Here is a 22,168-nt window from a genome sequence, read left to right as displayed (position 1 = left end):
ACACCAGTCAGAAAAGCTAGCATCAAAAAGATAAGAAATAACAAGTGTTGATAAGAATGAGAAAAACGAACTCTTGTACACTGTTGGTAGGAATGTAAATTAGTGTAACCTCAGTGGATAATAGTATGAAAGTTTCTCAAGAAATTAAAAACAGAAATATCATATGATCTGATAATTCCACTCTTGGGTATTTACCCAAAGAAAATGAATACACTAATTTGAAGAGATGTATGCATCCCTATGTTCACTGCAGCGTTATTTACAATGGGTAAGATATGGAAGCAACCCAAGTATCCGGCAATAGATAAATGGAGAAAGGAGATGTGGTGTGCATACACACACACACACACACACACACACACGATGGAATATTACTCAGTCATAAAGAAGAATGAAATCTTACGATTTAAAATGACATGAATGGACCTAGGACGTATTATGCTAAATGAAATAAGTCAGACACAAATACAAATACCATAAGATTTCACTTACATGTGGAATCTAAAAAACAAAAGAAATAAACAAAAGAATAGAAACGGACTCAAATACAGAGAACAAAGTGGTGGTTGCAATAGATGAGGGAGTGGAGGGATAGGCAAAACAGGTGAAGAGGATTAAGAATTATAAACTTCCAGTTATAAAATGAATAAATTACCGGGATGAAAAGTGCAGCATACGGAATACAATCAATAATACCGTACTAACATGTATGGTGACAGATAGTGACTTATAATGGTGAGCATTGAATAATGTATAGAATTGTTAAATCACTATGTTGTACACATGAAACTAATATAACATTGTATGTCAATCATACTTCAATAATAAAAATTAAAAATAAATAAATAAAAATCTATAGAAAAAGAACCTGACAATATACTTTAGAAATTTAATCTGACGCAGCAGGGCTTGCACAAAAATTTAAATACACTGATGTTTATCACAGTTCTTTATTATAGGAACAAAAATGAAGACAAATTAAGTATTCAATACTAGGAGATGAATTGTCAAAAACTATGAAGTGCCTGAGATGTTAACCTACTTGTAACATATAAGTTAACCTCCCACAGTTTCATGGATGCTGACAGAAAACATTAGACTTCTGGGTCAGAAACAAAGGACTTTATTACTCATTGCACACCTAGAAGCATAAGCCTCATTTCCATCAGCTCCCCATGCCCCCACCCTAACTCCAAGTCTTAGGGGCAAGATGGAGCAGCCCGGATGATGGCTGCACATAGAGCAGATCTGTGTCACAGATGAACAAACTCAGAGCTTAGAGTTTAAGAAAAGTCAGCCTCATAGGAGGTATGCCAGCAACCCTAACCAACATCTGCCTCCAAGGAAAACATGTTTATTATCTTGGACCCGCAAACAAATTTTCCCTTTGCCCCTGAGGGAGAAACTATTTGTATCTTCCAAGGCTATTTGCAATAAAATCATCCTTGAGAAGGTAGTTCAGAGCAAAAGTGCAGAAACATTTAAAAGCCACAGAGAATCTCCTCCCAACACGAGATAATTTTATGATGTATCCAATGTGAGATGCTATAGTTATGATCACGTTTCAGAAGAATGTTTACTAAACTGAGAAAAACAGTGATAATATATTGACATGTAAAAAAAACAGTTCTCATTCCCTAAAATTATATACACACACAAAGAAAATGAACTTAATTTTTTATATTACTTTTCTATTTATATGTAAAGAAAGGGCTGATAATCTATACAGAGTTAACAGCACTTTCCTGGGTGTTGAGATACTCACGATTTTTATTTTCTTTTTACTCTTTTGAACTAAATTTTCTGCGATATACTTTTATAAACAGAAAAAAAAGGCATTTCAAAAATATACATAGATATGACTGACACCTAAGGTACAAGTGATAAAAGAAAAAAATGTATATGTTAGACTTCATCAGAATTAAAAATCTTTTGAGGAGACATTTGCAAGTCATATATCTAGTTAGGGACCTGTATCCAGAATATAAAAAGAACTTTTTTTGCAACTAAATAAGTAAATACATAAAAAGACAAATAATGCAATTTAAAAATGATCGAAGGATTTGAACAGATGGTTCTCCAAAGAAGATAAAACCAATGGTCACCAAGTGCATGAAAAGATGCACAACATAAATTTGTCATCAAGGAGATGCAAATCAAAACCATGATAAATACCACTTCATACCCACTAAGATGAATAAAAGAAAAAAGACAGTAACATATGCTGACAAGGATATGGAAAAACTAGAACCCTCATACATTGTTGGTAGAACTTTGAAACGGTACAACCACTTCAGAAAAGTTGGGCAGTTCCTCAAAATGTGAAACCTAGGGTTCCATAGGATTCAACAATTTCACTCTTAGAGAAGTGAGATTCCACCTAGGAGAAAGAAAACCATATGCCCACACGAAAACTGGTATGCAAAAGTTCATAGGAGCATTATTCACAATAGCCCAATAATGGAAACAAGACAAATATCCATCAATTGATGAATGGATAAACAAAATCTAGTATATCCATAGAATGGATAGAAAGTAATGAAGTACTGATATATGCTACAATTTGGATGAACCCTGAAAACATTTTGCTAAGTGAAAAACGCAAGCCACATGTTGCATGACTCAATTTATACGAAATGTCCAGAAAACGCAAATACAGAGAGACAGAAAGTGCATTAGTGCTTGACGGGTAAGCAGGAGGGAGAAATGGGAGTGATCACTGCTAAGTATGGCTTTCTTTCTGGAGTGATGACATGTTCTGGAATTAGATAATTGTGTTGGTGAATATACAAAAAAGGACAGAATTATATACTTTGAAAGAATTAATTTTATAGTATGTGAATTCTGGGTAAGGTTGTTATTAAATATATACACATATATATTTAAATATATATTTACATATGTATATGTATTTATATATATTTACATATGTATATATATATCACCCACATAATAAAATCTTCAATTATTAAAATGGAAAAAGATATAAGTAGATAATACAGAAAAATAACAAAATGTCAAAAAACATGTTTGAAAAAATTTCAACATCACTAGTAAAAAAAAAAAATACAATGAAAGAATGAAGTGCCATTCCCCTTCTTTAAGTTAGCAAAATTTTTAATTAATTAATTTATTTATTTTTAGGCTTTCTTTGCCTTTATTTTTTTTTAATTAACAACATATAATGTATTATTGGTTTCAGAGGTAGAGGTCTGTGATTCATCAGTCTTATATAATACCCAATAGCAAATATTTTTTAAATAATAAAGCAATGGCACAGTGAGAAGGACACTATACCTGGTTTCTAAAAATTGATATAATGTTTTTGTAAAGTCATTTGGCAATATATATCAATTGTTCACCTTCTGTGACACGGTAATTCCATCTAGGATTCTATCCTAAGGGAGTAATCACATATGCAGATAATAACTAATAAACAAGATTTTTATCATGACATTATTGTAATAGTCTTATGGGGAAATGGTTAATGTGATAACGATATTTCTATATTATAAAACATCACATAGTCCTCTAAAAGCCTGTTTTCAAAGACCACAATATGGTAAAGTTAAAGGAAGCATACTACAAAATTGAACTGGGTGACCCGTAATTTCTAAACAAACAAATACAAAGGCTGAGCATTCATGCAAAGAAAAAAAATGGCAGAAGGAAACATATTCAAATATTAACAGTGGCTAATTTCTATATCAATTCTAATATAGATTCAAAAATAACACTTCTATAACCTGAAAATTATTATTTGTTAAATAAAATCGAAAGAAGAGATAACATTTAATGCTAATAATATACTGGTGGTGAATGACACAGAAAAAGAATCTTTTCATGAGTCTATTGATCTCTCTCAATCACAGAGAACACTTGAGAATCAAATCACTATTTTCAAATGGGGGACATGGAATTTTGTAATTTTAAGTTGGTAAGTTTGACATTAATTCAAAGCAAGATTCTAAAATTGCTTCTTTAATGGAATTTTGTATGAACCTAGAAAAGGAAACCATCAATCAGCAGAACCATTGTGGATTCACTCAGTCATCATCACAGACAACTTCATTTTTTCCTTCAATAAGCTCTTTGGAGAGGTGATGAAGAACAAGTTTCTCAAATGGTAGATAGCACCAAACTGAAAGAACAAGTTAATCTGCTATCAGGATTGAGATCCTTGGAGATGGGGGCAAAGCAGTTTTGGTTACTAGGAAGTCACATCCACCTAATCTAGTTTCTTTCTTGGATGAAATTGTGGATGAGGTAACAGGGGGTGAGCTTGTTAAAATGCCAATGGTACAAACCGGGAGAGGCAGCAGAAATGTACCAGGATCAAAAGACAGAAGAAGGGATTAAGCAATAAGCCAAATCCAATGAGACTGTATTCAACAAAGATGAGGGTAAGACGCTATCATTCAAGGAAAAGGCAGGGCAGTCTTGACTTCACAGCACAACGTGTGGAGCTAACTTAAGGGGTCTCCTCCACAGTGAGCTCACAAAAAGGGCACTGAGATGTGGCTCTGTGGTACACACAATTTAAAAATAGTTATTAAATTATACTCTCTCCCACTTCAACAAAACCTGAAGTAATCATATTTTTGTAACTCACTGAGTAAAGTAGCTAGGATGGTAAAGGGACTTAAACGAAGCCACTAGTTGGTTGCTGGAATAAGTGGCACTAAGCTAACTACTTAGGTAGGAGGGAAGCGTTAGGGGGATGGCAGCATCAAATGAAATACTTAAAGGGCCATTTCCTAGAAGTAGGCCTGATGTACTGGGCAATATCCCAATGAACAGAGCTAGACCTAACTGCTAAAAACTAAAGTGAAACATATTTTTACTAAATATGAAGAAAACCTCTTAATGATTAGAGCTGTCCATGGTCACTATGGACTGCCAAAGAGACACAGTGAGTTCTGCGCATGAGAACTATGAAACTTGGAGTACCCAGGCACTTGGCTTAGAGGAAGCTCAAACATGATTCTAGAACAGAGAAGAACTATAAAACCCATCAGAAAATAGTTTTTAAAAAAAGGCAATAAATACATACCCATCAATACTTATTTTAAATGTAAATGGGCCAAATGCTCCAATCAAAAGACACAGTCTGGCTGACTGGATAAAAAAAACAAGACCCATTTGCTGCCTCCAAGAGAATCACTTCAGACCTAAAGACACACAGACTGAAAGTGAACAGATGGAAAAAGATATTCTATCCAAATGTGATGAAAAGAAACCTGGGGTAGCAATACTTATATCAGACAAAACAGACCTTAAAACAAAGACTGTAACAAAAGACAAAGAAGGTCATTCCAAAATGATAAAGAGATCACTCCAACAAGAGGATATAACAATTGTAAATATCTATGCACCCAACATGAGACCACCTAAATATAAAAAGCAAATACTAACAGACATCAAGGGAGAAACTGATAGCAATACAATAATATTGCAGACTTTCACACCCCATATACATCAATGGATAGATCATCCAAAGAGAAAAATCAATAAGGAAACAGAGTCCTTAAATGGTACATCAGACAAAATGGATTAATAGATAAATAAAAAACATGCCATTCAAACACAGAAGAAGATGCCTTTCAGGAGCACATGTAACAGTCTCCAGAATGGATCACATGTTAGGCCGCAAAAAAAGTCTCAATAAATTTAAGAAGACTCAAATCAAGCATTTTTTCCAACCACAACGATATGAAATAAGAAATTAATTATAATAAAAAAAAAACTAGGAAAAAACCCACAAGTATATAGAGGTTAAACAACATGCTACTAAACAACCAATGGGTCAACAAAGATCAAAGAGGAAATCCAAAAATACCTTGAGACAAATGAGAATGGAAAAACAATGGTCCAAATTCTATGGGATGTAGCAAAAGCATTTCTAAAAGGGAATTTTACATTAATTAATATAGGCCTACCTTAAAAAAGAAGGAAAATCGCAAATAAGCAACCTAACTTCCACCCAATGGACTATAAAAAGAACAAACAAAGTCCAAAGTTAGTAGAAGGAAGTAAGTAATAAAAATAAGAAGGGAAATAAATGAAATATAGATTTTAAAAACAATATAAAAGTTCAACAAAACTAAGAGCTGGTTCTGTCCAAAGATAACAAAATTGAAAGACCTTTAGCCAGACTCAATAAGAATAATACAGAGAGGGCCCAAATAAATAAAATCAGAAATGAAAGAGGAGAGGGTACAGCTGACACCACAGAATACAAAGGATTATAAGAGACTACTATGAACAAATATATGCCAACAAACTGGACCTAGAAAAAAATGAATAAACCTAGAAGAAACGGATAAATTCCTAGAAACACATAATCTTCCAAACTGAACTAGGAAGAAACAGAAAATCTGAACAGACCAAGTATTAGAATAAAATTGAGTAGGTGGGGGCGCCTGGGTAGCGCAGTCGTTAAAGCGTCTGCCTTCGGCTCAGGGCGTGATCCTGGCGATCCGGGATCGAGTCCCACATCAGGCTCTTCCGCTATGAGCCTGCTTCTTCCTCTCCCACTCCCCCTGCTGTGTTCCCTCTCTCGCTGGCTGTCTCTCTGTCACATAAATAAATAAAATCTTAAAAAAAAAAAAAAAATTGAGTAGGTTATCAAGAAACTCCCAATAAACAAAAATCCAGATGGATTTACAGGTCAATTCTACCAAATATTAAAGGAGCGTTAATATCTGTACTTCTCAAACTAGTCCCCAAAAAATAGAAGAGGAAGAAACACTTCCAATTCATTCTATGAGGCCAGCATTACCCTGATAGCAAAACCAGACAAAAATACTACAAAAAAAAATAAAATTACAGGCCAATATCCCTGATGAACCCAAACACCAAAGTCCTCAACAAAATATTACCAAACCAAATTCAACACTACATTAAAAGGATCATACAGAACAGTCAAGTGGGCTTTTGAAAGGTTGGTTCAATATGTGCAAATCAATCAATGTGTACACTACATTAACAAAATGATAAAAACTCTCAACAAAGTGAGTATAGAGGGAACATACCCCAGCATAATAAACATCATATGCAACAAACCCACTCTACAGTAAAAAGCTGAAAGCTTTCCTTCTAAGATCAGGAACAAGACAAAGATGCTCACTCTCACCACTTTTATCCAACATAGTACTGAAAATCCTAGACCTAGTAATCAGATAAGCAAAAGAAATGAGGTATCCAAGTTGGTAAGGAAGAAGTAAAACTGTCACTATTTGCCAACAAAATGATACAGAAAACTCTAAAAACCCCACAAAAAAACTATTAGAATAAACAAATTCAGTAAGGTTGCAGGATACAAAATTAATACCCAGAAATTTGTTGCTAACAAATCTATACACTAATAAAGTATCAGAAAGAATAATTAAGAAAACAATCCCATTTACAATTCCATCAAAAAAGAATGAAATACCTAGAAATAAATGTGACGAAGGAGGTTAAAGACATACTCTGAAAGCTAGAAGGCATGGATGAAAGAAATTAAGACAACACAAATAAATGGAAAGATATACTGTGCTCATGGATTGGAAGAACCAATATTGTTAAAATGTTCATACTACCTAAAGCAATCTACAGATTCAATGCAATCCCTATCAAAAAAACAATGGCATATTTCATAGAACTAGAATAAATAAACCTAAAATTTGTATGAAACGACAAAAGATCCCAAATGGCCAGAGCAATCTTGAGAAAGAACAGAACTGAAGGTATCAAGCTCCCAGATTTCAAACTATACTACAAACCTAGAGTCCTCAAAACAGTATGTTACTGGCACTAAAACAGACACATAGATCAATGAAACAGAACAAGAGCCCAGAAATAAACCCACATTTATGTGGTCAATTAATCTAAAACAAAGGAGGCAGGAATACACAATGGGGGAAAGACAGTCTCTTTAATTAATGGTGCTGGGGAACCGGACACCTACATGTAAAGAATGAAACTGGACCGCTTTCTTACATCATATACTAAAATAAACTTGATATGGATTAAAGACTTATATATACATAAAGTTCATAAAACATAACGTAGGCAGTAATCTCAATGACACCGATCCAATTTTAGCAATATTTTTTTGGATCTATCTTCACAGACAAGGGCAACAAAAGCAAAAATAAACAAATAGCACTACATCAAACTGAAAAGCTTTTTTTCACAACAAAGGAAACCATCAACAAAATAAAAAGACAACCTACTAGATGAAAGAAGATATATGCTAATGATACATCTGATAAGGAACTAATTTACAAAACATATAAAGAACTCATACAATCTGACTCTAAAAAACCCCGCAACAATCCCTTTTAAAAATGGGCAGAGGACCTGAACAGACATTTTCCAAAAAGACATACAGGTGGCCAAGAGACACAGGAAAAGTTGCTCTACATCACTAATCATCAGGGAAAGGAAAATCAACACCACAATGAGATATCACCCCACATCTGTCAGAATAGCTAGTATCAAAAAGATAAGAAATAACAAATGTTGGCAAGGGTGTAGAGAAAAGGAAACCCTCACGCACTATTGGTGGGAATGAAAATTGATGCAGCCACTATGGAAAATAGTATGGAGGATCCTCAAAAAATTAAAAATAGAATTATCATATGATCCAGCCATTCCACTACTGGGTATTAACCCAACGGAAACAAAAATGCTAATTCAAAAAGATAGATGTATATTGCAGCATTATTTACAATGACCAAGATATGGAAGCAACCTGAGAGTCCTCAACAGATGAATGGATAAAGACTATATGGCATATTTATGAAATGGAATATCATTCCGTCATAAAAAAGAGTTAAGTCTTGCCATTTGCAACTACATGGATGGACCTAGAGGTATGATATTATGCTAAATGAAGTAAGTCAGACAGAGAAAGACAAACACCATATGATTTCACTTATATGTGGAATCTAAAAAACCAAACAAAACAAAGTAGAAACATACTCAAACATACTCATAAGTACAGAGGACAACTGAGTAGTTGCCAGAGGGGAGGAGTGGTGGATGGGCAAAGTAGGTGAAGGAGATTAAGAGGTATAAACTTTCAGTTATAAAATAAATAAGTCACAGGGATGTAAAGTGCAGCATAGGGAACAGGCAATAATATTGTAACCATGTAGGGTGACAGATGGTGACCACACTTATCATGGTGATTTCATAATTATGTAAATGTTGAATCACTATGTTATACTCCTGAAACTGATAATCCTGTATGTCAACTACACTTCAATTTAAAAAAAAAAAATGATTCTAATCATTGTCTTCTCAGATGCCTGCAATACCTCTATATCTTCACTGCCAAAAACCAATTGTTCAGATGCCTCTATTCCTTTAAAAGATAAACTAGTGTCTTTTATACAAACAGATATAATTGTGGGAAACAACTTCTCTATATCCAGCAAGACCTTTTCTGCCATCTCTATCCTTTCTTTCTGCTGAGACTATAAAGAATTTGTCCAAATACTGGGCCATATGAGAATCTTTCGAATACTGAAAGATACCGTGTAATACCCTAATAAGATTGTTCCTACTCTAAGGCTTTCTACACTGAGCAATATATACTAAGAAAATTATACGAGGGATTTTCATAGGGGCTCAAAATCCAAATCCCTAAGAGTAGAGACAGGTTATACAAACTATAGTCACATGAAAAATATGCACTATTAAAACAATAAATAGGTGAGTGAATTCTGAATATAAAATATACATACAAACTAACAGTGGGCCAAATGCTCAGTATGAGAGAAAAAGCACACTATGACTATGTAAAAAGGGCCACTGTCACAAATTAGAATTGAATTTGGAATGATAGAAATATAACTTAATGCTCACTGGGTTGGTTTTCTAAGGAATTGTTGAAGTGTTTAACAATTAAATTCCATATTCCCTTTTGATGTAAACCTATCTATTCACACCATCTAAACAACTGTTTCCAAAGTATTTAGGTTTTGTATACTGTACAAGTCATTCTATATTGTTGGAAACACATGAAGAGTAAGGTTTTAGTTATAAAATACATGTCATAATTTCCTCAAAAAAGTAACATAGAATCATTATATGACCCAGTAATTCCACTTCTAGGGATACACCTAAGAGAATTAAAAACTTATTTTCAGGGGGTGGGGGATTGGGCAAAATGAGTGAAGGGGTGAGGGAGATACAGGCCTCCAGCTATGGAATGAGTAAATCGTGGGAATAAAAGAGCATAAGGAATACAGTCAATGAAGTGTAATAGCCATGTAATGGGACAGATGGCAGCTACACTTGTGGTGAGCACAGCATAAAGTATAAACTTGTCAAATCACTAAGTTGTACACCTGAAATTAAGGTAACATTGTGAGTCAACTATACTCCAATTTTTAAAAAAACTTATTTTCACACACACACAAAAACAAGCATAGGAGTGTTCATAGCAGCACTATTCATAATAACCAAAAAGTGGGAACATCTCAAAGCCCATTAAATGACGAATGGATAAACAGCATGTGGTATGTCCACATAGTGGAATATTAGCCTGCAGAAAGGGAATGAGGTATCATTACATGCTACGAGCTGGATGAACCTAGAAAAAATCATGCTAAATGAAAGAAGTCACAAGAGGCCATATCTTAGATTATGATATGAAATGTCCAGAATAGGCAAATCTAACAGAGACCAAAAGTAAATTAATGGTTGGCATGAGGGGATAAGGATTGACTACTAACAGGCACTGGGCTTCTTTTGGGGGTGATGAAATGCTCTGAATTAGAAACTGGTGATGGTTGCACAACATCGTAAATGCGCTAACAAACACTGAATTGTATAAAATGACTGAAATGGTGAATTTCATGGTATTTAGATTCTCATTTAAACTACATATATTCACAAAACACATATCCTTATATATATGTAAGATAAATACTGACATCTACAAGTACTCAACACAATCTATTAGAGGATTCACAATACTGTCCCTAGTCATGGGTACAGCGCACAAGGCGTGGATCACTAAAGCAAATAGTGAAACCAAGAATCACCCACTCCTTCTATTATTCCATTATTAATTTATTTGCTATATGCTTAATTGGTGCCGGGAATTGTGTTAGGGGTGAACAAGACATGATCCTCACCTTCACAGGGCTCTGAGTCTAGCAGGGGAGCCTGACATTAAACAATCACTTAAACAAATCTACAACTTGTAACAAGGGGCATAAGGTGAAAAACTACATTTGGTGATACACTGTAACGGGCAAGCCTGACTCAGGAGAAACTGGGCAATAACCACTCTGAGGATATTCTATCTGGTCTACAACTAGAGAGATGAGTTTTAGCCAGGTGAAGAGTGAGAATAAGAGTATCCCCCAGATGGAACAGCAGTGCAGAAGTCCTGAAGTGGAAAAGAACTCATATTTGAGAAACTGACAAAGGCTAGTTGTGACCAGGGGATAGTGAATAACAGAACGATTGTCGCAGAATGAGGCAGGGAAGCGAAGAGGGGTCAGCCTACACAAGGACTTACGGGTCACTCTGAGCATTCTCACTTTATACACTGAGTACAAAGGGAAGTTGGCTCAGTCGATTAAGGGTCTGACTCCTGATTTCGGCTCAAGTCATGATCTCAGGGCCATGAGATTGAGCCCTGTGTCGGGCTCCGAGCTCAGCACAGAGTTTGCTTGAGATTCTCTCTCTTCCTCTCCCTCTGCCCCCTACCCCTGTGCTCACACCCTCTCACTACCTCTCTAAAATAAATACATAAATCTTAAAAAAACAAAAACAAAGGGAAGTCACCTAAGAAATTCAGCAGGCAAGTCACATGATCAACTTGTGCCATAAAAGCGTCACCAGGCTCCCTTTGTGGAGAAGGGGTTAGAGAAGAGCGAAGAGGACAGCTACCAGTTAGTAGACTATTCCAGTAATGACTCAGACAAGGGGATGAGGTGGAAAGAGAAGACATTTTCAAGGTCAGTTTTTCAATTTGGTAGGTCATCACATACTCTATTTTACAACTAAAATTTACTGATGTAAATTTCTTCCAGAAAGCTCAAAGCATAAAAAGTAGACATTACTTAGCCAGAATCCTAGACACACTAGCTTCAGTCCAATACCAAACCAAATCCTACAAAACACTTCAAGGTATGTCCAGGAGTCCTGAAGCCTTTTCATATAACTGAATCCAAATTATCCCTAAGCTTCTTGCAGGGTATTTTCTTACTAGCAAGCTTTTAGAGTGGTTAAAAAATAAAAATAAATAAATAAATAAAAATAAATCCAGACAGTGAAGCAAAAACTCAGATTACTGTGATGAGTACAGGTAATGCGTGGTGTCCTCACTTTGACCCAACTGCAAACTAGCTTGTCCTTGGAACATCATTTTTCTATAAAGGAACCATTCTGGGAGAGAAACACCCTGCTTAACATATGCTCTGTTAAAGGCTTCAGTTAAACACGCACACACACACACAGAAAGAAATATGTGCAAAGTATTCCAGATTATTCATGTGCATCTGTCTCCTTAAATTGCACTCCAGAGACTGAAGCAGAACACAAAGGCTGTGATGGATATCACGCAGCTTATAAAGAGTAAATGAATGACTTTCATTGTAGTAGCAAAGCAACTCTACATTATACACCCATACATGCATGCATTTCTTTTCCTCTTAAAAACCTGCTATCTACATGGCATATATCACTTCAAACCCACAGTGGGTCAGAAAAACAAAATTTGTGAATATCCTTATATCCTTATAGCCCAAGACATGAATCATGAAATCTAAAGCCAACTACCAATCCAGCTCCCCCAGAGCATACTGGAAGCAAATAATAAAGATGAATACGACCATCACTAACGATACACTTTGCAACACGTACTCTGTAAGTAGCTGTGTTCTAATTTTCATTTATACTGTGAAAATTAGTTTTGCACTTAAAATGCAAAATGAAAAGAGGTAGCCTCAAGCTATCATTTCATCATTTCCATCTTTATCACTCATAAGGTTTCAGCTTCTTTGAGGTTGTAATGGTATCTTACAATACATCATATTGACACAATTGCATGACAGCTGTTTCAAGTGCTCCTGGTCCTCCTTGACTCCTTCCATGTTAAGACTCCACTCTTTTTTTTTTTTTTTTAAGATTTTATTTATTTATTTGACAGAGAGAGAGAGAGACAGCCAGTGAGAGAAGGAACACAAGCAGGGGGAGTGGGAGAGGAAGAAGCAGGCTCCCAGAGGAGGAGCCCAATGTGGGGCTCGATCCCAGAACGCTGGGATCACGCCCGGAGCCTAAGGCAAACGCTTAATGACTGAGCCACTCAGGCGCCCCAAGACTCCACTCTTCCTTAAGAAGACTTCCCTCACCCTTTACGGTTGAGCTCATTCTCATCCATCCTCTCCTCTGCCCACTGTCTCTTGTATATATCTCTGTCCAGACTTAAAACTGCCTCCCCTTCCAGACAAGGGTTCCCTGATGCTCACACATGAAAGGTTCTCAAAGGCTTGTGAAATGAAATGAATGAATAAATGAATCTGATCCACCCAATCTCTGTATTTAATTTTTTCCACCTGCGTTATCCTAAATGTTAATGACCCTCAATCCAATAACATTTCAGATGATTCTCCATTTTTTGCCATTTCCTGATAGAAGGAGATTTCTGATTTGAGGTACTACACTGCTTAGAGGGTGTTCATGAAAACCAATTATGAGAATAAGTAGAATATTGTCTGCTGCTCAGGTTTACACACATGGCTTTGTACAGAGTTTGAACATAGATTAGAAAAGGCCTTTACTCCCCAAATTCATATTCTATGGTGCCATGTCACTCTATCACTCCTGTTGTTGACATTCACATCAGGTATCATTTTTATAAAGGGCCCCCTTCATCATGACAAAGAAAAGATGCCCTTGGCAAGGACAAAGGGAGTCCATGAGTTAAATCTGTCATTCTGAAATAAATTATTTAGCACCACTTAAATCCTGAAAGCTTTGAGCCACCTACCTTGTGGTTTATGCCACTTTCTTCTATGTTTACAATTTCCCAATAGTAAAGCAACAATTTAATTCCATAGTGCAAAATCAATACAATTTAAATTTACTTTTGGAACTGACACTATCTAACAAACTAAAAGATTTATTCTTCCCCTGACATGAGATCATTGTAAAGCTGCTTCTACAAAGAGGTACTTAGGAACCATTCCAAAATTTAGGAATGAATTCTTCTTACTGGACTTATAACAAAGCGTTGCCCACCCCTCCCTCCTTGCATGAAATGAGTGGGATTCCTGGGGCCGCCTAAATTGTGACCACACAGACCCAGCTTTGACTTTATCAAGGGCCTAGATTTTGAACGTGAGATCGTCCTGGAAACACAAGGAGCTGTGGTGGTTGCAAGGCGAGATAGCCAACTGGCTTGAAATATATTCTTTCACTAGTTTAGGGTTTTTATCAGACAGGAATGTTGATCATCGTTTTCACTCTAAATTATATTACTAGTGCAACTATGAGTGGGAGAGTTTGGTGCAGCCGTCAACGATTCCAGTGTAATTTTTCTGGAATGACCAGGGACCAGGCGCTTTTGTTGAGCGGCAAAAGCTGGTGCTGTTTTCAAACACAACAGAGAATGAATCTGTAAGCTGCACCCTCCTCAATGAACGAAAATTGGGGGAAAAGGCAAGAAGATGGAAGGACTGATAATAACATTCACCCCAGCAAATATCGATCATCCCGTCTGTGTAAGGTCCATTGCAGCTGATAGCCTGAGGATGGGGTAGCTGAAGGGCGAGCCCTGTAGGTCTGAACCCTTAGAGTCAACAAGCTTCCGGAACGCCTTTAATTCACCTGCACGTAACTCCTTCCCTTGCACCTGTCATCAGGAAGGCTTGTTTCTCTTTCAACTGCTCAGAGCAGCCAACAGAAAATTGGCGGAGGGCTGGGGAGGGGGAAGTAGCGGCAGCAACCTGGTGCCAGACTAGAAGGGAGCGTTTATCAGCTTATCAGCAGCCCTATTACTCAACGGACAACTGGAGTTCCCTCCCGTTCACCCTCATGTCCAATGCGCACTCTCAAGGACAAGAGGTTAGATCCAGCAACAGCCAGAGCTAGGCCTGTGAGGCAGCAAGAGAAAGACCAGCCTCGCAGCGAACCCAGAGATGCTCGAGCGCTGCCTCCTCCTCCCTCGCTCGCCGTGCCGGCCCCGCCAGCCCCCGCAGGGAAGCCGGGCCTCCCGCCCGCTCAGCATCCCTCCTCCAGCTCCTGCTCTCCCTCTTCCGCCCGCACGCGTGCCACCAACCTTGGGCGTGCGGATGTGCTCCATGGTGGGCCCACTTCTGCAAGGTCCTGGGCGGCCGCGGCCTCACGCACCTGCGCGCGTCTGCAGCGCGGTGGGAGGGGCGCGGGGAGGGGGCTTCGCGCCCGGGAGCGGGCGGGCCACAGGGCTTGGCTCCGCCTTCAGGTGCGGCGGCGCCCGCGCGAGGCCGGCGTGTGGGCCCGGGGCGCCAGCGCGGCCCTAGAGCGCGCGTGCCTCCGCGCTCCTGCCACCTTCCCTGCGTGCGGCAGCCCGGCCCAGTCTTAGTTGGGGTCACCAAGAGCCGCTGGCTGCTTTTTAAGAGGGGCAGCCAGCGTAATACTGTGAGGCTACTGTTCCCCGAGACACAATGGGGGCCTTGTGTCGGGCGTGGCCTCTTGGAGGATTGCTGGGGAGTACGCGCAGCTCCGCACCGCCCATTGATCGGCTTCCTTCAGAGCGTCCCAGCATAGGTAGGACTTCAGGGTGGGGCAGGAAAAAGGCTGCCACTTGCACTCCAGATCCGGACGGCCTAGTGGGCTCTGTCTGTATGTTTGAGCACGTGAGCATCTGGCGTAGCATTTGGGATAAGGGTGGAAATAATAGCAACAGTGTTAGATCCTTAGGAGGTGTTCTATGAAGTCAGAAATCTCACACCAACCTGCCACTTAACTGTTGGAAAAGATGCCTTCTCTTGGCACCGTGTTGGCTGCTCATTTGCCGCCTTCACTTAGCTCTAACTGAACTAGAAGGTAAAGATACAAAACATCCATTATAAGGTATCATTTTTCCACTTGTATTAAGAGTAGTTGTTGCTATTGCTTGCATTAAGCTATCGGGGAAAAGCCAGAGAAGAAATGCCACCACTAACCCCCACCCCAGCCTTTTTTTTTTTTTTTTTACAACCCTAAGTGCACAACCTTCCACTATAACTAAAATTTCACAGGACTCAACATAGTTCTTGGAATAATGGCCATTCAGTTTTTTCCCTAGCTCTTATTCATCTCTCTTTCCAATTGGATTGTAAATTCTTTAACTGTAGAGATTCTGTTTTTTAGCTCTTGTTGTTCAATGCATGGTAGGCACATGGCAGCTTTCCAAATAAATGGTTAATCAATAGAGTGTTACATTTATTTTAAAATTTCCAGATATTTTTCACCTATCTTGTAGCATTTCAACCTCCTACCGCCCTGGGAGACACTTAGAACGAGAATGATAAACCGATAAACTGATGTTTGCATTTGACAAAATTGACCCAGGGTATAATTTCTGCCTTACGAAAGAACACCAGGAATAGAGTCAGGAACACTCCAATCCCAACTCATTGGCCTCAGTTTCCTCATTTGTAAAATGAAAGTCATCTGCCTAAATGATCTTAAAGGGACCTTCCACCTCCAAGTTCCATAAGTACTAGGAATTCTATATTCGATTTGGGGTTTGCATTCTGAATGGGATAATAATCTTGGAATTATGTGATTTCAGGGCTCTTCTATCCCTCTACTGGTGGACAAATCAAGAGTTTACTTGGTGAGTAATTTTTGCATACAACTGACCTTCATATTAGCACAGGTTTTTTTTTAAGCACCCATAACACCAACTGGTACATGAAAAGACATAAATCTGAATGATAGAAATGGCCTAATTTTAAGAAAAAACTTCCAGATTAGTTCAAAAATACATCTTCCATTATCATAGCTATAAAATCAGCATTAGGTTAAAGTGAGTCAAAAATTATATTCAAATTATCAGGGTGAATTAGCATAGAACAAGCTATGTTAATTTATAATTTATGTTAATTTATAATTTTAAATAATAGGGAAAGAAATCTCTATAAGTAGACATTTTAGTTTGACCTAAAAATTCTCTGGGGGAACCCAACCCTCCACTTGTCCCTCAGGCCCAGTCAGTATTCAGATTACTAGATCACACACTGTGTTGACCCTTGAGGGCCACTCTGCACTTTCTTCCTACTCTGCCTCATAGCCCCAAGTTTCACTGCTTCTCTGAACTCCCGCTCAGTGAGGCAGAAGAGATTGAACAAAACAGCAAGAGTTAGAGGGCAGTGACATGAGGGAATGTAGAGTACATCATTGAAATGCTAACTATGTTGATCCTAAGTAGGGCAAAAAGAGAAACTAGTCACTCCTTTACTTAAGAAATATTGACATTAATTGCACTGACATGGATGGAGCTAGAGAGTATTATGTTAAGTGAAATCAGTCAGCCAGAGTAAGACAAATACTGTATGTCTTCAGTCATATGTGGAATGAAAGAAACAAAACAGATGAGGAAAGGGGAAAAAAAGAGAGAAATAAACCAAGAAACAGATTCTATAGAGAACCGATGGTTACCAGAGGGGAGGTGATGGGGGGGGGGATGGCTGAAATATGTGATGGGAATTAAGGAGTGCACCTGTTGTGATGAGTGCCAGGTGTTGCATGGAATTGCTGGATCACTATATTGTACACCTGAAACTAATGGTATCTACACCAAATATCAAACTTCAAGAGCTAAGTCTATGATTCTGAGTCTACCCATTATTTTCTGTATAATCAATATAGAAAATGCAGAAAGCGAATCAATCTTCTTGAAGTTTCTTTTGGCATTTCCACCTGCTCTGTTGCCATCTTTGTTGGTCTGCTTTTCATTTCCTCAGTGTTGGGTGAATGCTGCATCTGTAAGTCTTCAAGAAGCAGCGATCTCTCCATCTGGCCCCAGAACCAAGAAGTAAGAAGGGGAGAAAAAAAACTTACTCTTAAAACGCTACATAATTTATGGATGGAGGCACACCTAGATTTGCACTACATCTGCCTTTGCCCAATGGGTTGAAAAATGGCCATTTTTCTGTAGTATTTGTGAATCCTTAATGGGAAATAAGCGTATTTCAGCAAAACTCTTGTCATCATCCAGCTAAAAATCAGACAGTAGGGTTAAGATCTAGTTACCTGCGTATTCATCAGACTACTTCTTCCCTTGCCAAGGCACAACGTGGTTGTCCTCATTTTATCATTGGTGTCTCATATTTCAGTGGTTTTTACCTTGTAAAAATGGGCAATATGACTGTTTGCATCATTATTTAATTCTCCTGTTCGTCATGGGCTCATAGGAGACTATACTTTTCAACTCTGTTACTCTTGGTTGGAGCCATGCGGCTATTTCTGTCCAGTGTGTTTTAAGAAGTGACATGTATCATTTTGGAGCCAAAGTTCTGCAAAACCTGGGTGAGGCGTTTCAGCTTCCTCTGCCCGGTCTTTTTTTTTTTTTTTTTTTTTAAGATTTATTTATTTTAGAGAGAGAGAGAGCATGCATGAGCAGGGGGTGGGGCAGAGGGAAAGCGAGAGAGAGAATCTCAAGCAGACTCCCCGCTGAGCATGGAGCCCTGTGAAGGGCTTGATCCCACAACCCTGAGATCCTGACCTGAGCTGAAATCAAGAGTCAGATACTTAATCAACTGAGCCACCCAGGTGCCCCCTCTTCCCTCTCTTGGTATTTGGAGATCACATCTTAAGATTATAGAGAAAAGAATGATAGTAAATTCACACTAAATATATGATGTGACTATGACCCAAAACTATTCAGCATTAGAGTGAAATGAAGGAAGAAAGAAAAAGACTGTTTGCCCGACTCATTACTTGGAAAGTAGTTACTCTCAAGAGTCACAGCAGATTCTTTTGAGTGAAAAGAACGTGCTTTTGTGGTGGTGGTTGTTGCATCAACCCACTGAGATTTAAGGGTTTAAGTTTTGTGCCTAGACTAGCCTAGCCTGGCTTTACAGAGAGAGTCAGCATAATATCCTGTCTCCACCTTCTGAGTTTCTGATATTTTTAAGGGGCTTGAAAACGTCCTTAGAGACCTCTAAGGACGTATGTCATATGCCAAGACCTGAAGTACTCTACTGTATATCACCAAACTTCTGGAGAACATCTTAAGAAATTTTTCTCACATAGATATTCTAATTGTAAATGGTATTGCTATAGGAATTTTTAAACAAATACTTGATATTAACTGGGAACTTTCCCAAAATCTTGTGATCTTCAGTGGCCTGAGGAGATTTGGATACTTATCAAATACTTGCAAGACTTTTTTTCCGGAATACTTATATTTCTCCTGAGGCAACTCAAACTTCTGATTTGGCAGTGAAGACAAAAAAATGTTTCCTCAGGGGGTAGTACTGCTAATGATCACAAGCTCGATGCAGTCCTCTTCAGCACTGTCGAATCTCCGTGGTCCACGTTCTGTGTGGAGGAGGGCACATATTTCCGAAAAGCCCAGTCTCAGAGAGACATGTATTAGACCCCAATGCGGAAGCAGAGCTGTGGTGGGGGTTCTGCGTGGAAAAAAACAAAAAACAAAAACATAGCATCTTCCCCTTCAGGATTTTGAGAAACTCAATGATGCAAAATATTGTTGCCTTCTTTGGCCTCGCCCCATGCCAGTTACAGAGAGGAAGCGCTCTGTGGATTGCAGGCAGCGCGGCCCTTTTTCTAGGAACCAAGAAGGAAACTCTAGAACAGCATAAAAACAGCACTTACTCTCTGAACAGGCAAGGTTTAAAATAGTCTCTTGCATTTTGTCCTCCTTCCAAGAAGACACATTGCTCAAGTCCAAGGCTGTCCTCAGACCACTTATGACTGTGTATTGCCTTTCCACGGCCATCCCTTCGACCAGCATCTTGATGCCAGTAATTCCCGTATCGGTATTTTTAGGCCTCAATTCTCTCTCTGCCTCTGTATTACGTTTCCATCCGCGTACTAAGTGCCTCCACCCAGAGGTTTCACCAGTGCCACAAACTAGGTGTGGTAGAGAACATGGGCTCTCAAGGTGCACAGGCCTATTTTCCTGTCGCAGCTCTGGCATGTATAGGCTGTGTGACCTTAAGCCAGTTTTCTAACCGCTCTGGGCCTCAGGCTTCTCAGCTGTAAGATGGGCATAATGATAAAACCTGTGTTACTTTGTTTCTCAAGCTGAGGAGTAGATCTCTCTCTATATGGATGTTTATTGTATTTACTATATTTTTATATGCCTTAAATGGTTCAAAATAAAAAAATAATAGCAAAAAAATAGAGAATTACACCTCCTTCTTAGGGTGGATGTGACAACTCAGTGAGATCGAGCATTTAACATATTTTGTGGCAAATACTTGCTGAGTGCTCACCTTGAGCCAAAGATTGGGAATAAAAATATGAACCAAAGCTGTCACAGCCCCTGCCCCCAAGATGCTTCAGTCTAATGATGACCAGCTATTTTATTACCTTCTACCTAATACCAGACCCTCCTCTTGACCTCAGTATTTCTCGTATTGATCCCAATCACTCAAGCTCGAAAGCTTGGTGGTTTTTTGGCTTATGCCTCTCGCTGGCCCCCATGTCCGGATCTATGTAGCTTCCCTCCTGCACAGGCATTTCCTCAGCGGATCCCTCCCCCTTCCTTGAATTTCCAGTCATTTCTCTAGTTCAGGTCCCACCGCTTCATCCTGGCTGGAATGGTAGCCTCTGCTGCCAGATTCATCTTTGTAAAAAGCCACTTCCATCATGGCCCTCTCCAGCTGACAAACCTTCGAGAGGTTTCCAGTGGCCTTCCGAATTAAGTACCATTTCCTTACTCTGTCATTTCAGGCCTGACCACATCCTGCCCTTCTCTTGTACAAAGCACTTAGTAGGTGCTCCACCAATATTTTTTTGAATGTATCAATTAGTCAACCATTTTCTGTATCTTGTATCGGCTTATCTCTGTGTCTTTGCTCTTATGGTTCCCATCTGTCAAATTCTTTGAAGTTTCCAAATTCACTTCAGTATTCCCTCCAGATGCAGTTCTTCCAAGATAGCTCTTGCTTTTCATTCCAATAAGCAGAGATTATCATAGCAGTTTGTTTTCATCTACAAGCGTGCTTCTATACTCCTCTGTCACAACTTGTCCACGAAGGACCTTGATTGGTCCACTCTCCCAGGAAACCCACGCTGGCCCGCTGCACTGACAACATCATGCTGATTAGATCTGATAAGCAGAAAGTAGCAGGTGCCCTAGGTGCCCAAGCAAGGCACTCATGTGTCAGAGGGTAGGTGATACATCCTAGGAAAATTCAGGGGCCTGCCACGTCAGTGAAGTTTCCGGAGAGATGCAGTGGTCTGGGACATAGCTGTCACTTCCCAGAAGTTGAAATAGCTTCTCCAGTGTGAAAGGCACGTTGCTTCACTTTGCAACCCGACCACTTCTTGCTGGAACCTATTACTGAGCTGCCAGCTCTGAGTGGGGCCTCGAGCAAGAAAAGGCTGTTCAGCTGGTTTGGGTTGTAGTGGAAACACACCTACCATGGTGGCCTTTGACCCCAGCAGATCCAAATATGCCCAAGGCACCTGCGGCAGCAGATAGGGATGTGGTACAGAGCCTCTGGCAAGCTGCAGTTGAGGAATCACGCGTGGTTCCCGGCATGGCCCACCACGGTGCCTTTGCACTAATTTTAAAACATTTTCATTTATTTTTAATTCTGATAAAACACACATAACTCAAAATTTACAATCTTAGCCATCTTTAAGTATATGGTGTATGGCTTCGTGGTGTTCAGTGCATTCACATTGTTATACAATCATCACTACTGTCCATTTCTAGAACTCTTTATCTGTGCCACTAAAACTCTGTACCCATAAAACAGTAACTTCCTATTTCCCACCCCCTGCCCCAGGCCCCAGCCACCACGAATGGAGGGGAGGGCACTTGCTCCAGGGGACAGAGCTCTGTGCAGTTTTCCTGGGAACCTCATATGCCTCGAGGACAGATGGCTAGGTGTACAGATCTATGCCAGTTTAAGGCACGTGACCACCAATTTGTTCAAACGTCAGGAACTCGGAAGGAAAAAAATTGGAGATTGGCAATGGGAACTAAGGAAAA

General features: G+C 39.0%; 1 protein-coding gene across 1 annotated transcript in view; it reads right to left on the bottom strand.

Annotated features, from left to right (window-relative positions):
- Positions 1-15,371, bottom strand: part of MTMR7 (myotubularin related protein 7) — a 102,689-nt gene extending 87,318 nt beyond the window's left edge. Inside the window, exon 1 of the mRNA XM_044387546.3 lies at positions 15,290-15,371. Within this exon, the coding sequence (XP_044243481.1) occupies positions 15,290-15,313 (24 nt within the window). The 5' untranslated portion in view covers positions 15,314-15,371. The remainder of the gene's footprint in view (positions 1-15,289) is intronic.
- Between the last annotated feature and the right edge of the window lie 6,797 nt (positions 15,372-22,168).

This window comes from Ursus arctos, unplaced genomic scaffold, assembly GCF_023065955.2.
Source record: "Ursus arctos isolate Adak ecotype North America unplaced genomic scaffold, UrsArc2.0 scaffold_27, whole genome shotgun sequence".
NCBI lineage: Eukaryota > Metazoa > Chordata > Mammalia > Carnivora > Ursidae > Ursus > Ursus arctos.
The sequence above is the reverse complement of the archived record's forward strand: the minus strand, read 5'-3'. Positions and strand labels throughout refer to the sequence as shown.